The sequence below is a fragment of the Notolepis coatsorum genome (assembly GCF_963971535.1).
Source record: "Notolepis coatsorum genome assembly, chromosome: 1".
Lineage (NCBI taxonomy): Eukaryota > Metazoa > Chordata > Actinopteri > Aulopiformes > Paralepididae > Notolepis > Notolepis coatsorum.
Window position 1 is genome coordinate 93,960,862 of NC_140165.1, and position 16,388 is coordinate 93,977,249.

Genomic DNA, 16,388 nt, shown 5'->3' on the forward strand with positions numbered 1-16,388 from the left:
ACAGGAAGTATCGGGGGCGGTGTGTCCCTCCTACGCGTTACTCCTCGCCACTGAGAGTCCGCGCTGTCTGGTGAAAAGATGCGACAGGCTGCCTCCTCGTGTACCGGAGGCGGAGGGGACACGTGATGCAAGGCTTCCATCCTCACTACAGCCGACCAGTGGGATGCATAGTCTAGCAACGTTCAAGACAGGGGAGGGGAGAATTGGCAATACGAAATTGGAATGGGAGAATAGAAAAATAAGGAGAAAAAGTGGATAAAAAAAAAGAATAAGCACAGCTTCATTCTTCTCAGCGCGGTGGGTAAATGAGAGCTGGTGGGTAAGTGAGAGCTGGTGGGTAAATGAGAGCTGGGTGGGTAAATGAGAGCTGGTGGGTAAATGAGAGCTGGGTGGGTAAATGAGAGCTGGTGGGTAAATGAGAGCTGGGTGGGTAAATGAGAGCTGGTGGGTAAATGAGAGCTGGTGGGTAAATGAGAGCTGGTGGGTAAATGAGAGCTGGTGGGTAAATGAGAGCTGGGTGGGTAAATGAGAAATGAGAGCTGGTGGGTAAATGAGAGCTGGTGGGTAAATGAGAAATGAGAGCTGGTGGGTAAATGAGAGCTGGGTGGGTAAATGAGAGCTGGGTGGGTAAATGAGAGCTGGTGGGTAAATGAGAGCTGGTGGGTAAATGAGAGCTGGTGGGTAAATGAGAGCTGGGTGGGTAAATGAGAGCTGGTGGGTAAATGAGAGCTGGTGGGTAAATGAGAGCTGGTGGGTAAATGAGAGCTGGTGGGTAAATGAGAGCTGGGTGGGTAAATGAGAGCTGGTGGGTAAATGAGAGCTGGTGGGTAAATGAGAGCTGGTGGGTAAATGAGAGCTGGGTGGGTAAATGAGAGCTGGTGTGTAAATGAGAGCTGGTGGGTAAATGAGAGCTGGTGGGTAAATGAGAGCTGGGTGGGTAAATGAGAGCTGGTGGGTAAATGAGAGCTGGTGGGTAAATGAGAGCTGGGTGGGTAAATGAGAGCTGGTGGGTAAATGAGAGCTGGTGGGTAAATGAGAGCTGGGTGGGTAAATGAGAGCTGGTGGGTAAATGAGAGCTGGGTGGGTAAATGAGAGCTGGTGGGTAAATGAGAGCTGGGTGGGTACATGAGAGCTGGGTGGGTAAATGAGAGCTGGTGGGTAAATGAGAGCTGGGTGGGTAAATGAGAGCTGGGTGGGTAAATGAGAGCTGGTGGGTAAATGAGAGCTGGTGGGTAAATGAGAGCTGGGTGGGTAAATGAGAGCTGGGTGGGTAAATGAGAGCTGGGTGGGTGGATAGGTTTTCTGAAAGTTCATATAAATAAGATTATTATTTCAATTTCTTCTCCTACTGATGTAGCCACATTTGTGGAAAAGGCTCCCTCTTGTCTAGCATATTACACTCCTATAATAAACATGTAAAGGTACCGAAATGTGGTACCGATTGATATAGTGTGAATCGGTACTCTGTAGTAATGATGTAATTTGGTCGGTGGAGTAAAACAACCAAAAACAAAGAAAACCAAGCATTTGAACAGTCATTTTGTCATTGATTATCATGGCAGCGATTGAAACTTCAAAGCGTTCGGGCCAGCTCCCTCTAAAATCCAAATCCAAAAACTGCTCACCAGGTTTGAAAACGTGGAGGTCATATCCTTTAAAGAGGGCGTTCTCTGTAGAGGAACGAAGCACCGCATTCATATCCTCCACTGACTCAAACTCCACATAAACCTGCAATGCACACAGACCACAGACAGAGACATTGTTTTCCAATGATTCCTGAACGCGAGGCAAGACAGGCTGAGGATTGATGGCAGTAGTCTGGGAAATGCATCATATGGTTTACACTTTTCAGAGGTAATGTATATGTATTCATATATCTTTAGAGCATAAAGTTATCTTTATTGATTTGTTTTAGAGAGCTAGTGTTATCTGTATTGATTTATTTTAGAGAGCTAGTGTTATCTGTGTTAATTTATCATTAGAGCTTAAAGTGGAAATGAAGCAGTGCGATAAATACATATTCATAGCATCACATTAGTATTTAGATAAGCCACAGAAGAAATCACGTTATAAAAATAAGCAGTTTCTAAGAAAAAACGATTTGTTGTGTGCATTTCTGAAGCATTTAGCATTATGGGCGCGGCCATTTTGTTGCTGCCGTCATGCCGCTGGTTTGGTGTATACACTGCTGATTAGCTGCCTATAGTGAATGGGTCAGTAAGTAAATAAAATGTTGCCTACAAAACAACGGGACCGCGGTGGTTCTGTTTGTATTGCTCCTGGCTGTTCAAACTAATTTTACCATGTGAGAGAGAGGAAAGTTGGTTAATTTCCACAAACTACCAGTGAAAAAAACAGTGTTGTTGGCATGTTGGCTCAGGCTGGCTGCACTCAGGCGGCGCGACCAGCCTGTTGGACAGGGAATGAGGATCTGCAGAGAACACTTCATTGCCTCGGATTATGTTGTTGGGGGTGGAAGGTTTGTCCAGAAGGCCAGCCTGAGCCAACATGCCAACAACACTGTTTTTTTCACTGGTAGTTTGTGGAAATTAACCAACTTTCCTCTCTCTCACATGGTAAAATTAGTTTGAACAGCCAGGAGCAATACAAACAGAACCACCGCGGTCCCGTTGTTTTGTAGGCAACATTTTATTTACTTACTGACCCATTCACTATAGGCAGCTAATCAGCAGTGTATACACCAAACCAGCGGCATGACGTCAGCCATGACGTCAGCAACAAAATGGCGGCGCCCATGTTGAAAACAGGGATATTATATTATATTTTTCAGACAAATAAGATAGATTTCACATTTGATTATAGAACCCTGTCTTACACAAGGTACACAACAAACAAACTAGGATCACATTGCTCACTGCTTCATTTCCACTTTAAAATGATCTTTATTGGAGAGTTTAACGTTATCTGTATTGATCTATTTTAGAGAGCTAATGTTATCTGTATTGATTTATTTTAGAGAGCTTAATGTCAAATATTGTATGCTCACACAAAGGTAATGTATGATGGTGACTTTACACTGTACCAGAAATAAAGGGTTGGTTCCCGTGAATCATAAAAGGATAAAAAAGGTACAACACTTGCTACTGACTCAAAGAATAAGCTCACGATTGGCAAAGATATAACACCATGTCCAGGCGAACCTTTGTCTGTGTGCTTTTTAGAGGGTTAATGTCATCTGTATTGATTTATTTTTAGAGCTTAACATCTGTTGATTTAATTTTAGAGAGCTTAACGTTATCTGTATAAATACATTTTTATAGAGCTTAATGTTAAGAGTTCTGAACATTACAGCAGCTTGTGCCTCTCCTGCTAACATTACAAATCATCCCTTTATCAGCTATGTAACCTCAACATGGGTGTTGCGAGTGCGAGCAGCATGACTGTATACATTTGAATATTGAAGAAATATACTGCTTGCCTCCATGCCACACCATACAGATTGATACAAAAGGAGCCCAGAACAAGTATTGAATGCATATACTATATATATATATATTTTACTCTGTGTAATGAATCTATAATACGGTATATGATTTTCACTTTTTTAATTGAATTACTGAAATAAATGAACTTTTCCTCGATATTCTAATTTATCGAGATGCACCTGTATATGTATTAGGGTTGGGCGGTATCCAAATTGTGATACCATTAAACCTCCCCCGAACATTCTACTGGAGAGACAAACACACAGACAGTGGTGCCGGACAAACGTTCTTAATCTAGGCGTTTCTTAAATATATGCATTTCTTTATGATGGCAATGAAGGACACTTGCTATTTTCAATTATGGCGGGATACCTTAACCCTTTCACTGCCACACGACAGCCGGTTAACCCTTTACTATCACACAACCGACGGCGATGCTCCATCATTAGCATCATTAGCTCCGCATCCGCGGAGCTAATGATGGAGCACCGCCGTCGGTTGTGTGATAGTAAAGGGCTAACCTTCTGTATTGTCACAGTGAAAGGGTTAAACGGCTGTCGTGTGGCAGTGAAAGGGTTAATACCGCCCGAACCCTAGTATGTGTGTACGTGTGTGTGTGTGTGTGGCTGTACCCTGTCCATCAGAGGCAGGTAGTTCCTGACAGGTGCTACTGCCGTGACGGCCTCCCAGATCTCCTGAGACGATCGGGGGTAAGACATGGTCGCACTGCTGATGATCACCAGCCGCCCCTTCAGCGTCGCCATGTCAACCGCAAGCTGGACAGGAAGTAAACATCAACACCAGGAAGTAAAGAGGAGGACAAAGGGACACAACCACACAGATGTGAGTAAGAGAGAGTGCACGAGTGAGTGAGAAAAAGAGTGAGGGAGTGAGAGAGCATGTAGCGTTTCTGCTAGAAATTAGGTAGCGTTTTCTTACTTAGACTTATATAATTGTCGTAATGGTTTTATCGTCTAAGTTCACTTGGACCTAAAGCCGAGATAGTGCCGATATGAAAAGAACAGTCTATTCTTATTTCTGACCCGATATTACAAATTAAAAATAAGGAAGGAATTATTTTCACAGGACATTATGACAGGAGAGATGTCGGACTGCAACAGATCTTGCCGGTAAAACAAAATTACCGTAATTACCGGCTCACGGAAACCCTGGAGTGAGTATGTAGGTAATGTGGGCTATCCTCCACAGGTAAAACCCTGGAGTGAGTATGTACGTAATAGGGATGTGTGGGATATTTGTAGATATCCTGATGAAGAATGTGCTCAGTCAACCGAGGTTTGGATAATAACAAAGGTTTATTAACCAAACAGATAGTAAGTACATAGAGAGAATGGCTGAGGGTTTCCCCCCAGGTGATCAGCTTAATTACCCAGGTAAAAGACCAGGATAGATCTCGGGAGGAGACCTATATAGTTAACAGGGGGGGGGTGTGGTCCCATTTGATAGGTCAGATGGGGGGGGGGTACAGGTAATGGGGACACAGGGGAGGGGAGTGTCTTATTCCACAGAGAGGGGGGGGGGCACAGGTAAGGGGATATAGGGGAGGGGAGTGTCTTATTCCACAGAGAGGGGTGGGCACAGGTAAGGGGATATAGGGGAGGGGACTATATTTACATGAGAACATTAGATATTATACCACAATACTCACTTTTCTTTCTTATAATGTGGGTGAGATTAATGTATAATATACCAGGATTGTTTGGAACAGGTAAAAGTGAAAATAATAGTTTAAAATAGAATTATTTACATACATGATTCATGACATGATCGACTGGACTGTGGTCTGTGTTATTTTGATATCAGAGATGTGGGAATAGATATCACCATTTTCTTTTATTAATCGCTCAAAATACCTATATCAATGAGTGGTTCTCAACTCTGATATCAAACAACAATTAACATAATCATTAGAAGCTATCGCTGTGCAAATATCTTGGCATACCTTCAGTCGTTCATGTCGTGACTCAGGGGAGCTAATGTCATGGTTATGTCATGGTTGTACATATACAAACATAGTAATATTTACAATAGACATTACCTTAGTGGCTAATGTGTCAAAATAAAATTGAAAACCGTTAACCTAGTGGTTAATATAAAAGGTGATTATGATAATCGTTATGCATTGTTCTGTGGTGCATACTATCAATGGTCAAAACAAACTTGGTGACTTGGAATAAACCAACTGGTTCTGTCTTGTTAACAATATAATTTTCAATGTGACTCTGTGATCATTCCTTATTGTTATTATAAATTGGTTATTGCAATCTTATTGGTTGTATTTCATCATATTCTTAGTTCATAATTTTCTTGATACATATGAACTTTGTGAAACAGCTCTTGTTTGTGAATCTGACAGTTGCTGCGTCGCTGTTGACCATCTGTTCTCTGCCAGGGATGTGTCCTTCTGTGGTGACCTGCTGTGTGTTGAACGTATCGTACATTCAGTTGATGTTTCTGTGAGCCTGTCGTGTGGCAGTAAGACAGTAAAAAGTAAATAAATACATAACAATTTGGACAATGTGTGTTCAGAAGTCTCTTGGTCCACAGGTCTCATTTGCTATGTGTCTCTTCTTGACGATGCAGTCGGGAATATTCACTGGTCGCCGTCCATTCCCTGTCAAGGGTCACTTGTAGCAGTTAACTATAGTGGTCTTGCAGACTATTTTCCTAGAACCTGTGTTGTTCTCCACCACCATCACATGTCTGCCACTGTGCTCACGCTTGGCCCCTATCAGGCCTAGAGACATGGTGGTCAGGGCGTTCTTGAATGTGCTGTGTGGTGGTTGGTCCCCCCCGTTCCTCGTCATCGCGGTACTAGAGGGGCGAGGGGGCGGGCGTTTTTGAATGTGTTGTGCTGGTTTCGCTGTCCTCTCCTCGTCATTGCGGTACCACTTGATGGAGGGCGAGGGCCCGCCGGTGTAGTGGCTAGTCAGTAGGACGCTCTCTCTCACACGGATGACAATTTTGTCATGGGAATCCACCTTGATGGTCGGGGCTTTGGTTCCCATCTGCAGGTGATGGGTTTGGTCTGCCGTGGTCTGCAGTGCCGGGGTGGAGGCCGTCAAAGGTTGATCTCCTCTTCGTCAGTGTCTCCTTGGTCAGTCTCCTTCGTGGTCCCCTGCTCCACTTTCTTGGGGATGTCTGTGGGCTGGGTTGGATGGCGGTTCTCCCACGTTTGCTGTCGTCGTTCTGGTTGTGTCCGCAGCTCCTTGGCGGCGTCCCTGGTGGTAGTATGCTGTCGTGGGTCGCTCAGGTCGCTGGGTTGTGTTCCTCGTCCTGTCCTCTCACCAATTCGTGATCTGAGGATGATAAAAACTGCCTTAGAAAACTCCTCACATAAATGATTCAACGCCTTTCTGCTACAGAGGAAAATCATTTAGGGTTAATTCAATTTATTGTAAATAAAATCACTTAATTGAAAATAGGAAATGCAAGCCAATTGCATTAGCAGTGATTCCTTGTGTCAAGAAGGTCACATTCACTACAATCTTATCAGATCTTGTATCTAACTAGATCTTACAGCATTAGGCATTTAAATAAAATTAGTAAATGAATGGCCAAAGTCTTGAATCAGATAAAATAGTCTGTGGTGTTAAATTGAAGTTGATCTTACCTCAGGATGCGTTGGGTGTGCCTCAGGATACTTACCTCGCCACGACTTCTCTGGCGTTATTCACGTCTCAGTGTGGCTCGTCATAATTTAGCATGGGGAAAAAACATAAAATCTAGGTAGTCAGTTAATTTTGCATGAAAAACAATCATTCGTTTTGTCATCTAACCCTAACTAACCTTACTGTCATGCATTTGTCCTAATAAACTAACCTACACTGTAGCACTCAACACTAATAAAACTAACCTACACTGTGGCACTCAACACTTTGATGAACATTGTTACTCAGCTGATAGAGTTGTGTCCTTTTTGATGTCCTGTCATACAGTGTCAGCTAAATGATCAATGTACGTGTATACCTTGTACATTTAGATAATTGTGTTTCAATTTTGTGGTTGATATTTTGCAGTCATGGAAATGTATTAGTTGTTAAAAGAATAGTCTAAGGAATAGTCATGCATGTTATTGGTTATAAACAGAGAATAGAAGGAGGGGATTGTAAGTAAAGTTGTTTTCATCATATCTTTCATCTCGGGCACTTCTCTAATTCATGTGCCTCTTGAAAAGAGATGATGAAAACGACTGGTTAGTTATTGTTAGTATGGGAGTTAGGTAGATTTTCATAACTGCAAATTCATCACCTGTGTCTAATTCATGTTAATTAAGTGGTTCTCTGTTGCCATCCACCGCCAGGTGAGTTCATCAAGTCTGTGGTCACGAGTGTAGGCATTTGCATTGCTTTGTCTCCCAAGTGCCCACTCTGAAGAAATTTACATGTGGGTGTTTGGATGTAGATCCGTTCCAAATGGCCAATCGATTGTCTCTCAGTTCCACACGACCTTCGGCTGAGTCTCGTGGTAACAAAGAGAAAATCTGCATCTAAAGCGATATTTCCTACTATACTAAGTGGAGATACTAAGTTGAGTCTCTATAGGTGTGGTCAGACTGGCTATTTGCATTGTCTTTCAACTCCACATCGTCCTCAGCTGGTTTGCGTGTTCAAATGTAGATTATTTTGGGGTCTCAATTTAAATGATTGTAGCTGGTCTCACTTTGTGCTTTGTCTGTGTTCAGATGCAAATCACTGGAGTTTCAGCTTTTGTGATACAATGTGTTTACACCCCATTCTGCATCTTGACCCAGAGCCAGATCTCTTGGTTGTCTGTAAACACCAACACATGTTAATTTTCCCATTCTTTTCTTTTATTCTGGGTGAATCCTCTTTGACTGTCTGTGTGCTCAACAAACATTATCTAGTCCTTCTCTATTTCATCATCTCACTCATCAATGTTACTGTGGAAAAAGAGGAGGCATGATTTTGGCCTCATTTAAACATTATCTGCATTTATTCATTATCTCTAAAGAAAGGTTGTTATTCTTTCTTTAGCTTTTAGATCAATTCTATCCAATTGATTAGAATCCTATTTAAAACTAGCTTTGGTCAATCGATTGTCTCTCAGCTCTGCACTGTCTCTCGGTTGACTTGCAAATTGTTGGATTTTCTGTCTTTTGTGATACAATTTGGGTGTAGTCATGCACTGTTTTGCATCTCGCCTCAGAGCCAGATCTGTAAATACAAACACATGTTAATTTTCCACTCTTTTCTAAGACCATCTGAGTGGGTTCTCCTTGATTGACTGTGAGCTTAACAAAACATCAGCTATTTCTCATCCATCCCATTCTAGGATGTAATGATAGTGTTATCATTTATCAATCATATCGCATATGTACACAAGCATCATATGAATGTGGAACCACACATTTTGAATCATGTTTAAAATGTCTTACAATGGAAAGGGCTAGTTATCTTTCATTGGTTCTTTAGATAAACACATTAACTCAAGTGAATATAACCTAAACATCTTACTTTTAAACATGATCTATGTTGTTTGTGCCCAAGTTTGTACTTTGCTGTAACTGAGATGATAGTTGTGTATATGTACAGTTTCTACGTCAAATGACTCCCTTTTCTTGACTCCTTTTGTATCACAAACAGTACTGAATTTGCAAATCTGGTATGTCATAAATGTACAGATGTAGCAGTACTGACTATCTGTATGTCATGTATGTCATAATATGTCCTGATAAATTGAAAATGGGGGACCCTGATGTAAACAAATCTGGTATTGAAAATGGGGGACCCTGATGTAAACAAGACTAAAGTCTCTCTCTGGTCTGCATCCCCTTAACAATTGTGTGTTGAGCTGTGCTGTATTGTACCTATTCTGCAATATGTTAATAAAGTTTTCAATCAATCAATCAAAGCATCTATAATTATGATTTTCATACTCACCGGGGAAAGCTGTTTGTGTTGACGTTGGTTCCTGAGGCTGTAGCACGTTACGTGTCGTTAATGCAATGTTCGGTTCGTTTCTCCGGTGGTCTGGGATAATGCAATCCTGGAAACACTCTTCTGCATCTCGCCACCGCAACTCAACACTTTCCAATAGCAGCGCGCACATACATATACAAATAAAACATATACTGCACGTGGATTTCATATACCTTCGGCCTTGGGCATATTAAACTTTACGTTTGCCTATGGATAGTTTAATATAAAATCATAACTTAACGGCGCGCATAGCGTCACGTCATTGCTCCATGCGACGTTCGTGTGTTCTCATTCGCCTCGGAAATAACGCTTTGCAATTCATACAGTATTTTTCCCATGAGCTCTCAATAGCCTGGAATTCCTATACCAGCGTTTTGTTACCGAATGAACGCGCCTGTGCATATGTGAAACGTAAACAAACTGAAACGATAAAACTATACTTCCCCAAATGGTTGTTCCCGTGGGCCGGTTTAGTTGATTTCGGAAATTACTATGCTAGTTTGTCGCGTGAACTGCACTTCAATGTTATTCTCTATAACGGTACTAGTCTCTCAATGCTCGGCGCACGCAAATACAAACGAGACTTTAAACAGACAAAACAACAATAATACATATAAGTTAACGTGTGTGTATATCTGACTGTATTGGATCGCTGTACGTTTAGTCGGCCAACATCTGTTGCGACAAGGCATTTATCCCTTGATTTAACTACACATCGTTATTAAAGTCATAACGACCGAACCTGACTTCGAAATTTACCAGCGATATATTAGATTATATATACCTTTTAATCACACTCACGGTCCCTTCGACCTGCGACTCGTTAAATGTACATTCACGTACTCCCGAGACATCGCCGGTCATCTTCCCGCTATCTGTATAATCAATTGGAATTCAATCCAAATACATCGTTTTCAGGAATGGAAGAGATTGTGGGCTTAGTTTGAGGTTGAAACAATGAATATTATGACGCTACTCTGGTCCAATAGAGTAGCGTTTTCCAAGGATATCACATCATAATAAGCCCACGTTTCTTGCCTTGTTGCCTATATTTTAGCCTGCATCAGCTAGACTTGGGTTAGCAAACCAACAACCTTATTTTGTGCCCTAACTTTCGGTTTGGCAACAGCTCAAATCCGGGAATAGCACAACAACCCATCCTCTCAGAACATCTGTCCAGATAAGGACCCAGGTACACGCGTTTCCCCAGTACGATTCTCAATACAGATCAGATATATTAATGCACATTATTCTTACTCAGCCATGATCTCAATATTTGACAACATTCTGTAATGTTCACCTGGCACAGAGAAAAGCGGGAAGGTTTTAATTCCTTTCCATACATTTTTGGTCGACCAGTCTATTATACTCACTTTTCTCTGTATAGTTGAAATGATACAGCACGCCGGGAGGACGCAAAAGTGTCCGTCACAAGTTCGTAGACGCCAATTGTGGGATATTTGTGGATATCCTGATGAAGAATGTGCTCAGTCAACCGAGGTTTGGATAATAACAAAGGTTTATTAACCAAACAGATAGTAAGTACATAGAGAGAATGGCTGAGGGTTTCCCCCCAGGTGATCAGCTTAATTACCCAGGTAAAAGACCAGGATAGATCTCGGGAGGAGACCTATATAGTTAACAGGGGGGGGGTGTGGTCCCATTTGATAGGTCAGATGGGGGGGGGTACAGGTAATGGGGACACAGGGGAGGGGAGTGTCTTATTCCACAGAGAGGGGGGGGGCACAGGTAAGGGGATATAGGGGAGGGGAGTGTCTTATTCCACAGAGAGGGGGGGGGGGCACAGGTAAGGGGATATAGGGGAGGGGACTATATTTACATGAGAACATTAGATATTATACCACAGATGGCACCAATCCGATACTGGTCAAATTCACGCCACGGGATCGGATATCGGGGAAAAACAGGAAGTATTTTCCGATCTGATACATGCCGTAAAGCGTGCAATCACGTTAACAGTACTAGCAACAGTTAACAACAACGTTAGCGTTAGCTAAACGTGAGCGCCGCAGTCATGTCAGCTGTGAGAGTTATTTTAAGCTCAAAGAAGAAAAAGGCAAAACAGCCTGTGTATGCGTGCAAATACGGCACAGAGTACAGGCCACCGTACTGGGGTCACAGGCAGTTACGCAGAGTAGACTAGGAACGGATAATGGTGGAGATATGGAGCTAACGGCTAAAACTAAAGACACTCACAAATACAGAGGACTCACATGTATGTGGAATAACATGACACAGCCGAGTGTAATATCTGCAACGGAAGTATTTCTAGGGGTGGCAGCAACACTGGGAACTTCAACACCACGGACTAACGTTACATCATTGAAACGGAGTATGCCGAGTTTATACATGCAACGAATGCCAAGAGGAAATGTTTTGGCCACAACTAACTTCGCTGGAAACCATTCAGAAGTGCGAGAAACTCCCTGCAGACGGTAACAAAGCAAAGCTGATAAGAGAAAATAACCAAATGTATTGTGCAGGACGCCCAGCCCCTTTGTAGGAAATGTAACGTTAGGTTTCCGACGCTTAGCCTCGCTTCATGTTGACAAACCGGCATTTTATCTCCAACACGGCTATCCCAAATAAGTACAATGTTGTGTTTCTTTTTCAAATGTAGCCAAGAGTAAAGATCATAACCCTATCATAACAGCAATCAGTGTATATTTTCAGCACTACGTTTGTTTACCAATGATTAAAAAATCTCTGAGCATTGCACCAGAAAACGGGGGCGAGGACAGGAAGCCATCATGAAATCGCTGTAGTCTTTTTTTCTTTTTTTTTTAAACTTCGTTTTTTAGCGTTTATCGCTTTTCTGGTCAAGCATGACCGACAGTTGTAGGGTGAAACGGGAGAGAGAGCAGGGGAAGACATTCGGCAAATGACGGCAAGTCCGGGAATCGAACTCGGAGTCAACCAGATCCGTGACGCAGCACGGTATTCCGCGACGCAGCGCGGTACATGGTGTGCTACTGGAGCACCCGAAATCGCTGTAGTCTTATTAACTAAAAGATTTTAACAAAATAAAAAGCAGCAGCACTATTGCATAATTGAGTAATGTATGCTAAGTATTTATAATTTTAGGAGAGTAGGATTTGTTTCACAGTTTTAGCATGATGTTTTATAGATGGCTAGGTTAAACAGAGGTTTTTGCAATCCCTAGTACATAATGTGGGCTATCCTCCACAGATAAAACGTTGGGGGAGGATTGTGTGTCACTGTGCATCATCCATACTTGACTGGATTCTATCCTTCAAAGGTACAACATTAGGGGTTAGTATCGGACTTGGGAACTTGTAATGCAGTCAAACAGCAACATCTAGACAAAAGAGTCCCGCTTGGTACTGCACTTTGTTTAATATTTTTGTTTTGGTCTGATGTGTGGGTTGGAGTTTAGTAACTTATTATACTGTGATTTTCTCCAAACCTCTCTTAGTAGAATGTGAGGTATCCCCACTGAAATCCAACTCTTACATCAGACAAAAACTAAAGAAATGAAAGCGCAATACCAAGGGGGGATTTTTCTGCCTAAATGTCGCAGTTTGACAACATCACAGAGTCTACCTTTAACTCATTCCCCGCCAACAACGAGTTTACCGATATTTTTATTCATTATTCATCCAGGGACCTTGGTGTTACCATAGGGAATGAGTCTGAGATCGCCAAAGTGCAATACCGGCCGCATCCAGCTAGACGGCGGTATCGAGCACCCTTTGAAACCTTGTATCTTGGCTTGTCGGTTGCATTGAAGCGTGTCAAATATCCCCGATCCACATGTTGTGGTGGGTTATGTCGTGGACCAAATGGACATCGGATGTACCAGATGGCGATCAAACAATTGGAATATTATTTTTGGAATACTCCTGATCACAGGTAAGTCAGACTATCTGACGTCAATTCTGGCTTGATCATGCAATGTTTTTATACCGATCGGGCTGCTAAGTGTTTTTAGTGTTCAATACGAATGCCGTTACTGCCAATCAAATAATCAGAAACGACCCCCCCCCCCTTTCATGCATTCATGATGAAACATAATACCTATGATATAGAATATAGAATTGGTTTCGGAATAGTAGCGTGTATAGGCAAGAAACGGCAACGTTTATAGTAGAATTGACGCATAAGGCTATTACTCAGCCTTTCGGGAATTACCCCAGACCACGCTATAACTATACTTATATTCACCACGGTATAACACAGGAATGTATGGATGGAAAAATGTATTCGTTTTCACATATTGAACAATAGATAGTTTATGTCAAATGAGCCATAGTATTGTATCCATAGCTATAATATAGAATATAGTTATAGCTCTACAAATAAGGTGATGCACCCCATTTGTTTTAAAGCTTGGCAGTGCTTAGACAGGGCCCGTCTAATGGCTGGCAGCCAATGAGTTAAGATAGTTGCTAAGTGTTGCTATGGTCACCATCTTTGAAGGATCACATGAAGTTTCTAATGCATAGAGAAATCACTAAAACTTACAAAAAGTAGAGGATGTAAGGGAGAAAAAGGTTTGAAGTTCCTCCCATGAAGGAAGTGAGACTCTGTTGCACCATTTCACATAAAGACATTTTTAACCCCAAGATCAGACCGTCAATCAACCATGGTGATCCTCACCCGAGGAAGCCCGATTAGTCTAAGTGTATACATGTGTGTTGGGAGTGTGTGTGTGATTAACCGTGTGCAAGTCCATGCGTCTTACCCCATTGCTGAGGCCCATCAGATATGCATAAGCTGCTTCCTGAAACAGGCACATAGAAAATGTTGTGGATTATTCATTTTAAAAGATGAATGGCAATTTAGGGGAATACTACAAAAAATAAGAATTCTAAAATGTTATTACCATGGTCTAGGAAAGTTCAATCAATATTTGTCAACACAAGAGCTCCTCTCCTAAAAGTCAGTACCTCCAGGATTTAAACAGTTTTTTGGCAATTGTTTGCAATAAAAGATGCTTGATTTTGCAATGACTTTTCTCAAAACTTGTGCTGAATTTTTTTTTCTTACAGAATATATTAACATGTAAATCTTTTAATAATTCATTTTAACCTTCCCATTAACCTTTTTGACCCCAACCGTCATTCTGGGATATAAATACCCCTACAAATCTTTTTGTGGCCTCAATTGTCCTTGTTCATTCTCTTCCAACTATTACTATAACGGAACGTAGACCAATCTCAGTCACTCTTATTGTCTCGGACCAAATTCGGCCACGCCCCATTCCCAGTAAAAAGTGGGAATCTCTAGAATGGGTTTTGGGCGACTGTGTTTACGGAAGTGCCTCTCAAGTTGACGATACACAACACTTTCTGTTGTCAGTAGATGGCAGCATTGGTTTAAAATTAAAAGGTGAAAATGTTGAAAACTACATGAATACATTTCCCAAGACCTTTAGCACAGGTCACAGCTCACTGGGACGCGTCTATTCTTTGACGCGATCTGAACAGCGGTAAACTATTAATGCGACCTCAGTACAGTGACCGCGAATGGTAAACTAATTATTATTATTTATTTTTTTTATCTTTTCCCCCCTCCTTTTTCCTCCGATTTTCTCCCATTCCAATGTTAGTCGTTATGCCAATTCCCAATCCCCTTCCTGGTCGCTGCGCACTTAACCCCCACAGTCGGTCTGGGAGAGTGGAGGCTATCACGTGCTTCCTCCGACACACGTCTAGCCAATCAACCGCTTCTTTTCACCTGGCAGCGCGGACTCTCACTGAGAGGGTGTAACATGTGGAAGGATCACCCTTAGATCCTATTAGTGTGAACGGCCAGCCAAGCTGGTGACAACGCCGGAGCTGTGAGCTGGATTCGAACAGGCGAATCCAGCGTCTCCGGTGTTGGTGACGAACGCAATCTCCGATACGCCACCTGACCGCCCGGTAAACTAATTATCTTAACAAAAGTGCATCATTGGGCGGCTACGTGGTGCAGTGGGCAAGGCGCTCACCACGAATACTGGAGATGCTGGGTTCGCCTGTTCGAGCCCAGCGCTCCACATTGCTTTCAGTTTAGCTGGTCGTTTGTACTAATACACATTGGCAGTATTAGGGGGTGGGAAACTGATGGGTGGGGATCGGGCGTTGTGGACAGCGACTCCTACAGGTCGGTTGGTGCGCCTGCGCAGTAGAATCAGGAAGCGATGGGGGCGGCGCCCCTCCAAAGCGCAGACCCCTGACGCTGAAAGATCGTGCCACGCAGGTGAAAAGATGCGACTGCTGTTACCTCGAGTATCGGAGGGGACTCGTGCTATGTATGACTTAGTTGTGGGAGGCAAGAAACAGCGTTCGAGACAGGGGAGGGTTGAATTGGATGATACGAAATTGGGATGGGAGAAAAATAGAAAATGGGAGAAAAAGTGGATAAAAAAAATAGTGATACTTAACACATTGACCGCCGGGGGTTGTGCCCATCTCATACCCCTCTCTGCCACCGTTAAAAGCCTATGGAGATGTTTACCTTCTTGTAGGGCTATAACTTTTTAAATTGTATTGCTATATTGACATTACTATGGCCCATTCAACATCGATTATCATCAGGATGTGGGAACGTTATACTTTTTCATTCATACATTGTTGTGTTAATACCTTCTAGAATAGAAGTATGTTTTTAATCTTTTCTGCTGTAATTCCAAAAACACTAGTTATAGGCCCAAACGCATTATGATAGATTATCGATTGCAGTTTCTTTCCCATACATGCTATATTAAAAAATTCAAATGTATATGATCGGTATACATTATGCTTCATCATGCATGGAGGAAAGGGGGGGGGGAGGGTCGTTTATAATTCCTTGATCATCAGTAACGGCTTTATGTAGTATGGGTGATATATTGATCAGACTGATTACAAACAAGGAAACGCACAATCGGGCTGAAAATAACGTTACTGTCCCCTTACCGTGGGCCGATGAGACTGGCGGTGAAAGATCCCAATTATTCGACGCCGATCGCCTA

General features: G+C 42.4%; 1 protein-coding gene across 1 annotated transcript in view; it reads right to left on the minus strand.

Annotated features, from left to right (window-relative positions):
* LOC311243070 (uncharacterized protein) overlaps positions 1–16,388 on the minus strand; it is a gene marked incomplete at both ends in the record, with an annotated part of 84,199 nt that overhangs the window by 36,018 nt on the left and 31,793 nt on the right. The window contains 3 exons of the mRNA XM_084332141.1: positions 1,626–1,728; positions 4,079–4,222; positions 14,136–14,174. Coding sequence (XP_084188267.1) covers positions 1,626–1,728; positions 4,079–4,222; positions 14,136–14,174 — 286 coding nt within the window. The remainder of the gene's footprint in view (positions 1–1,625; positions 1,729–4,078; positions 4,223–14,135; positions 14,175–16,388) is intronic.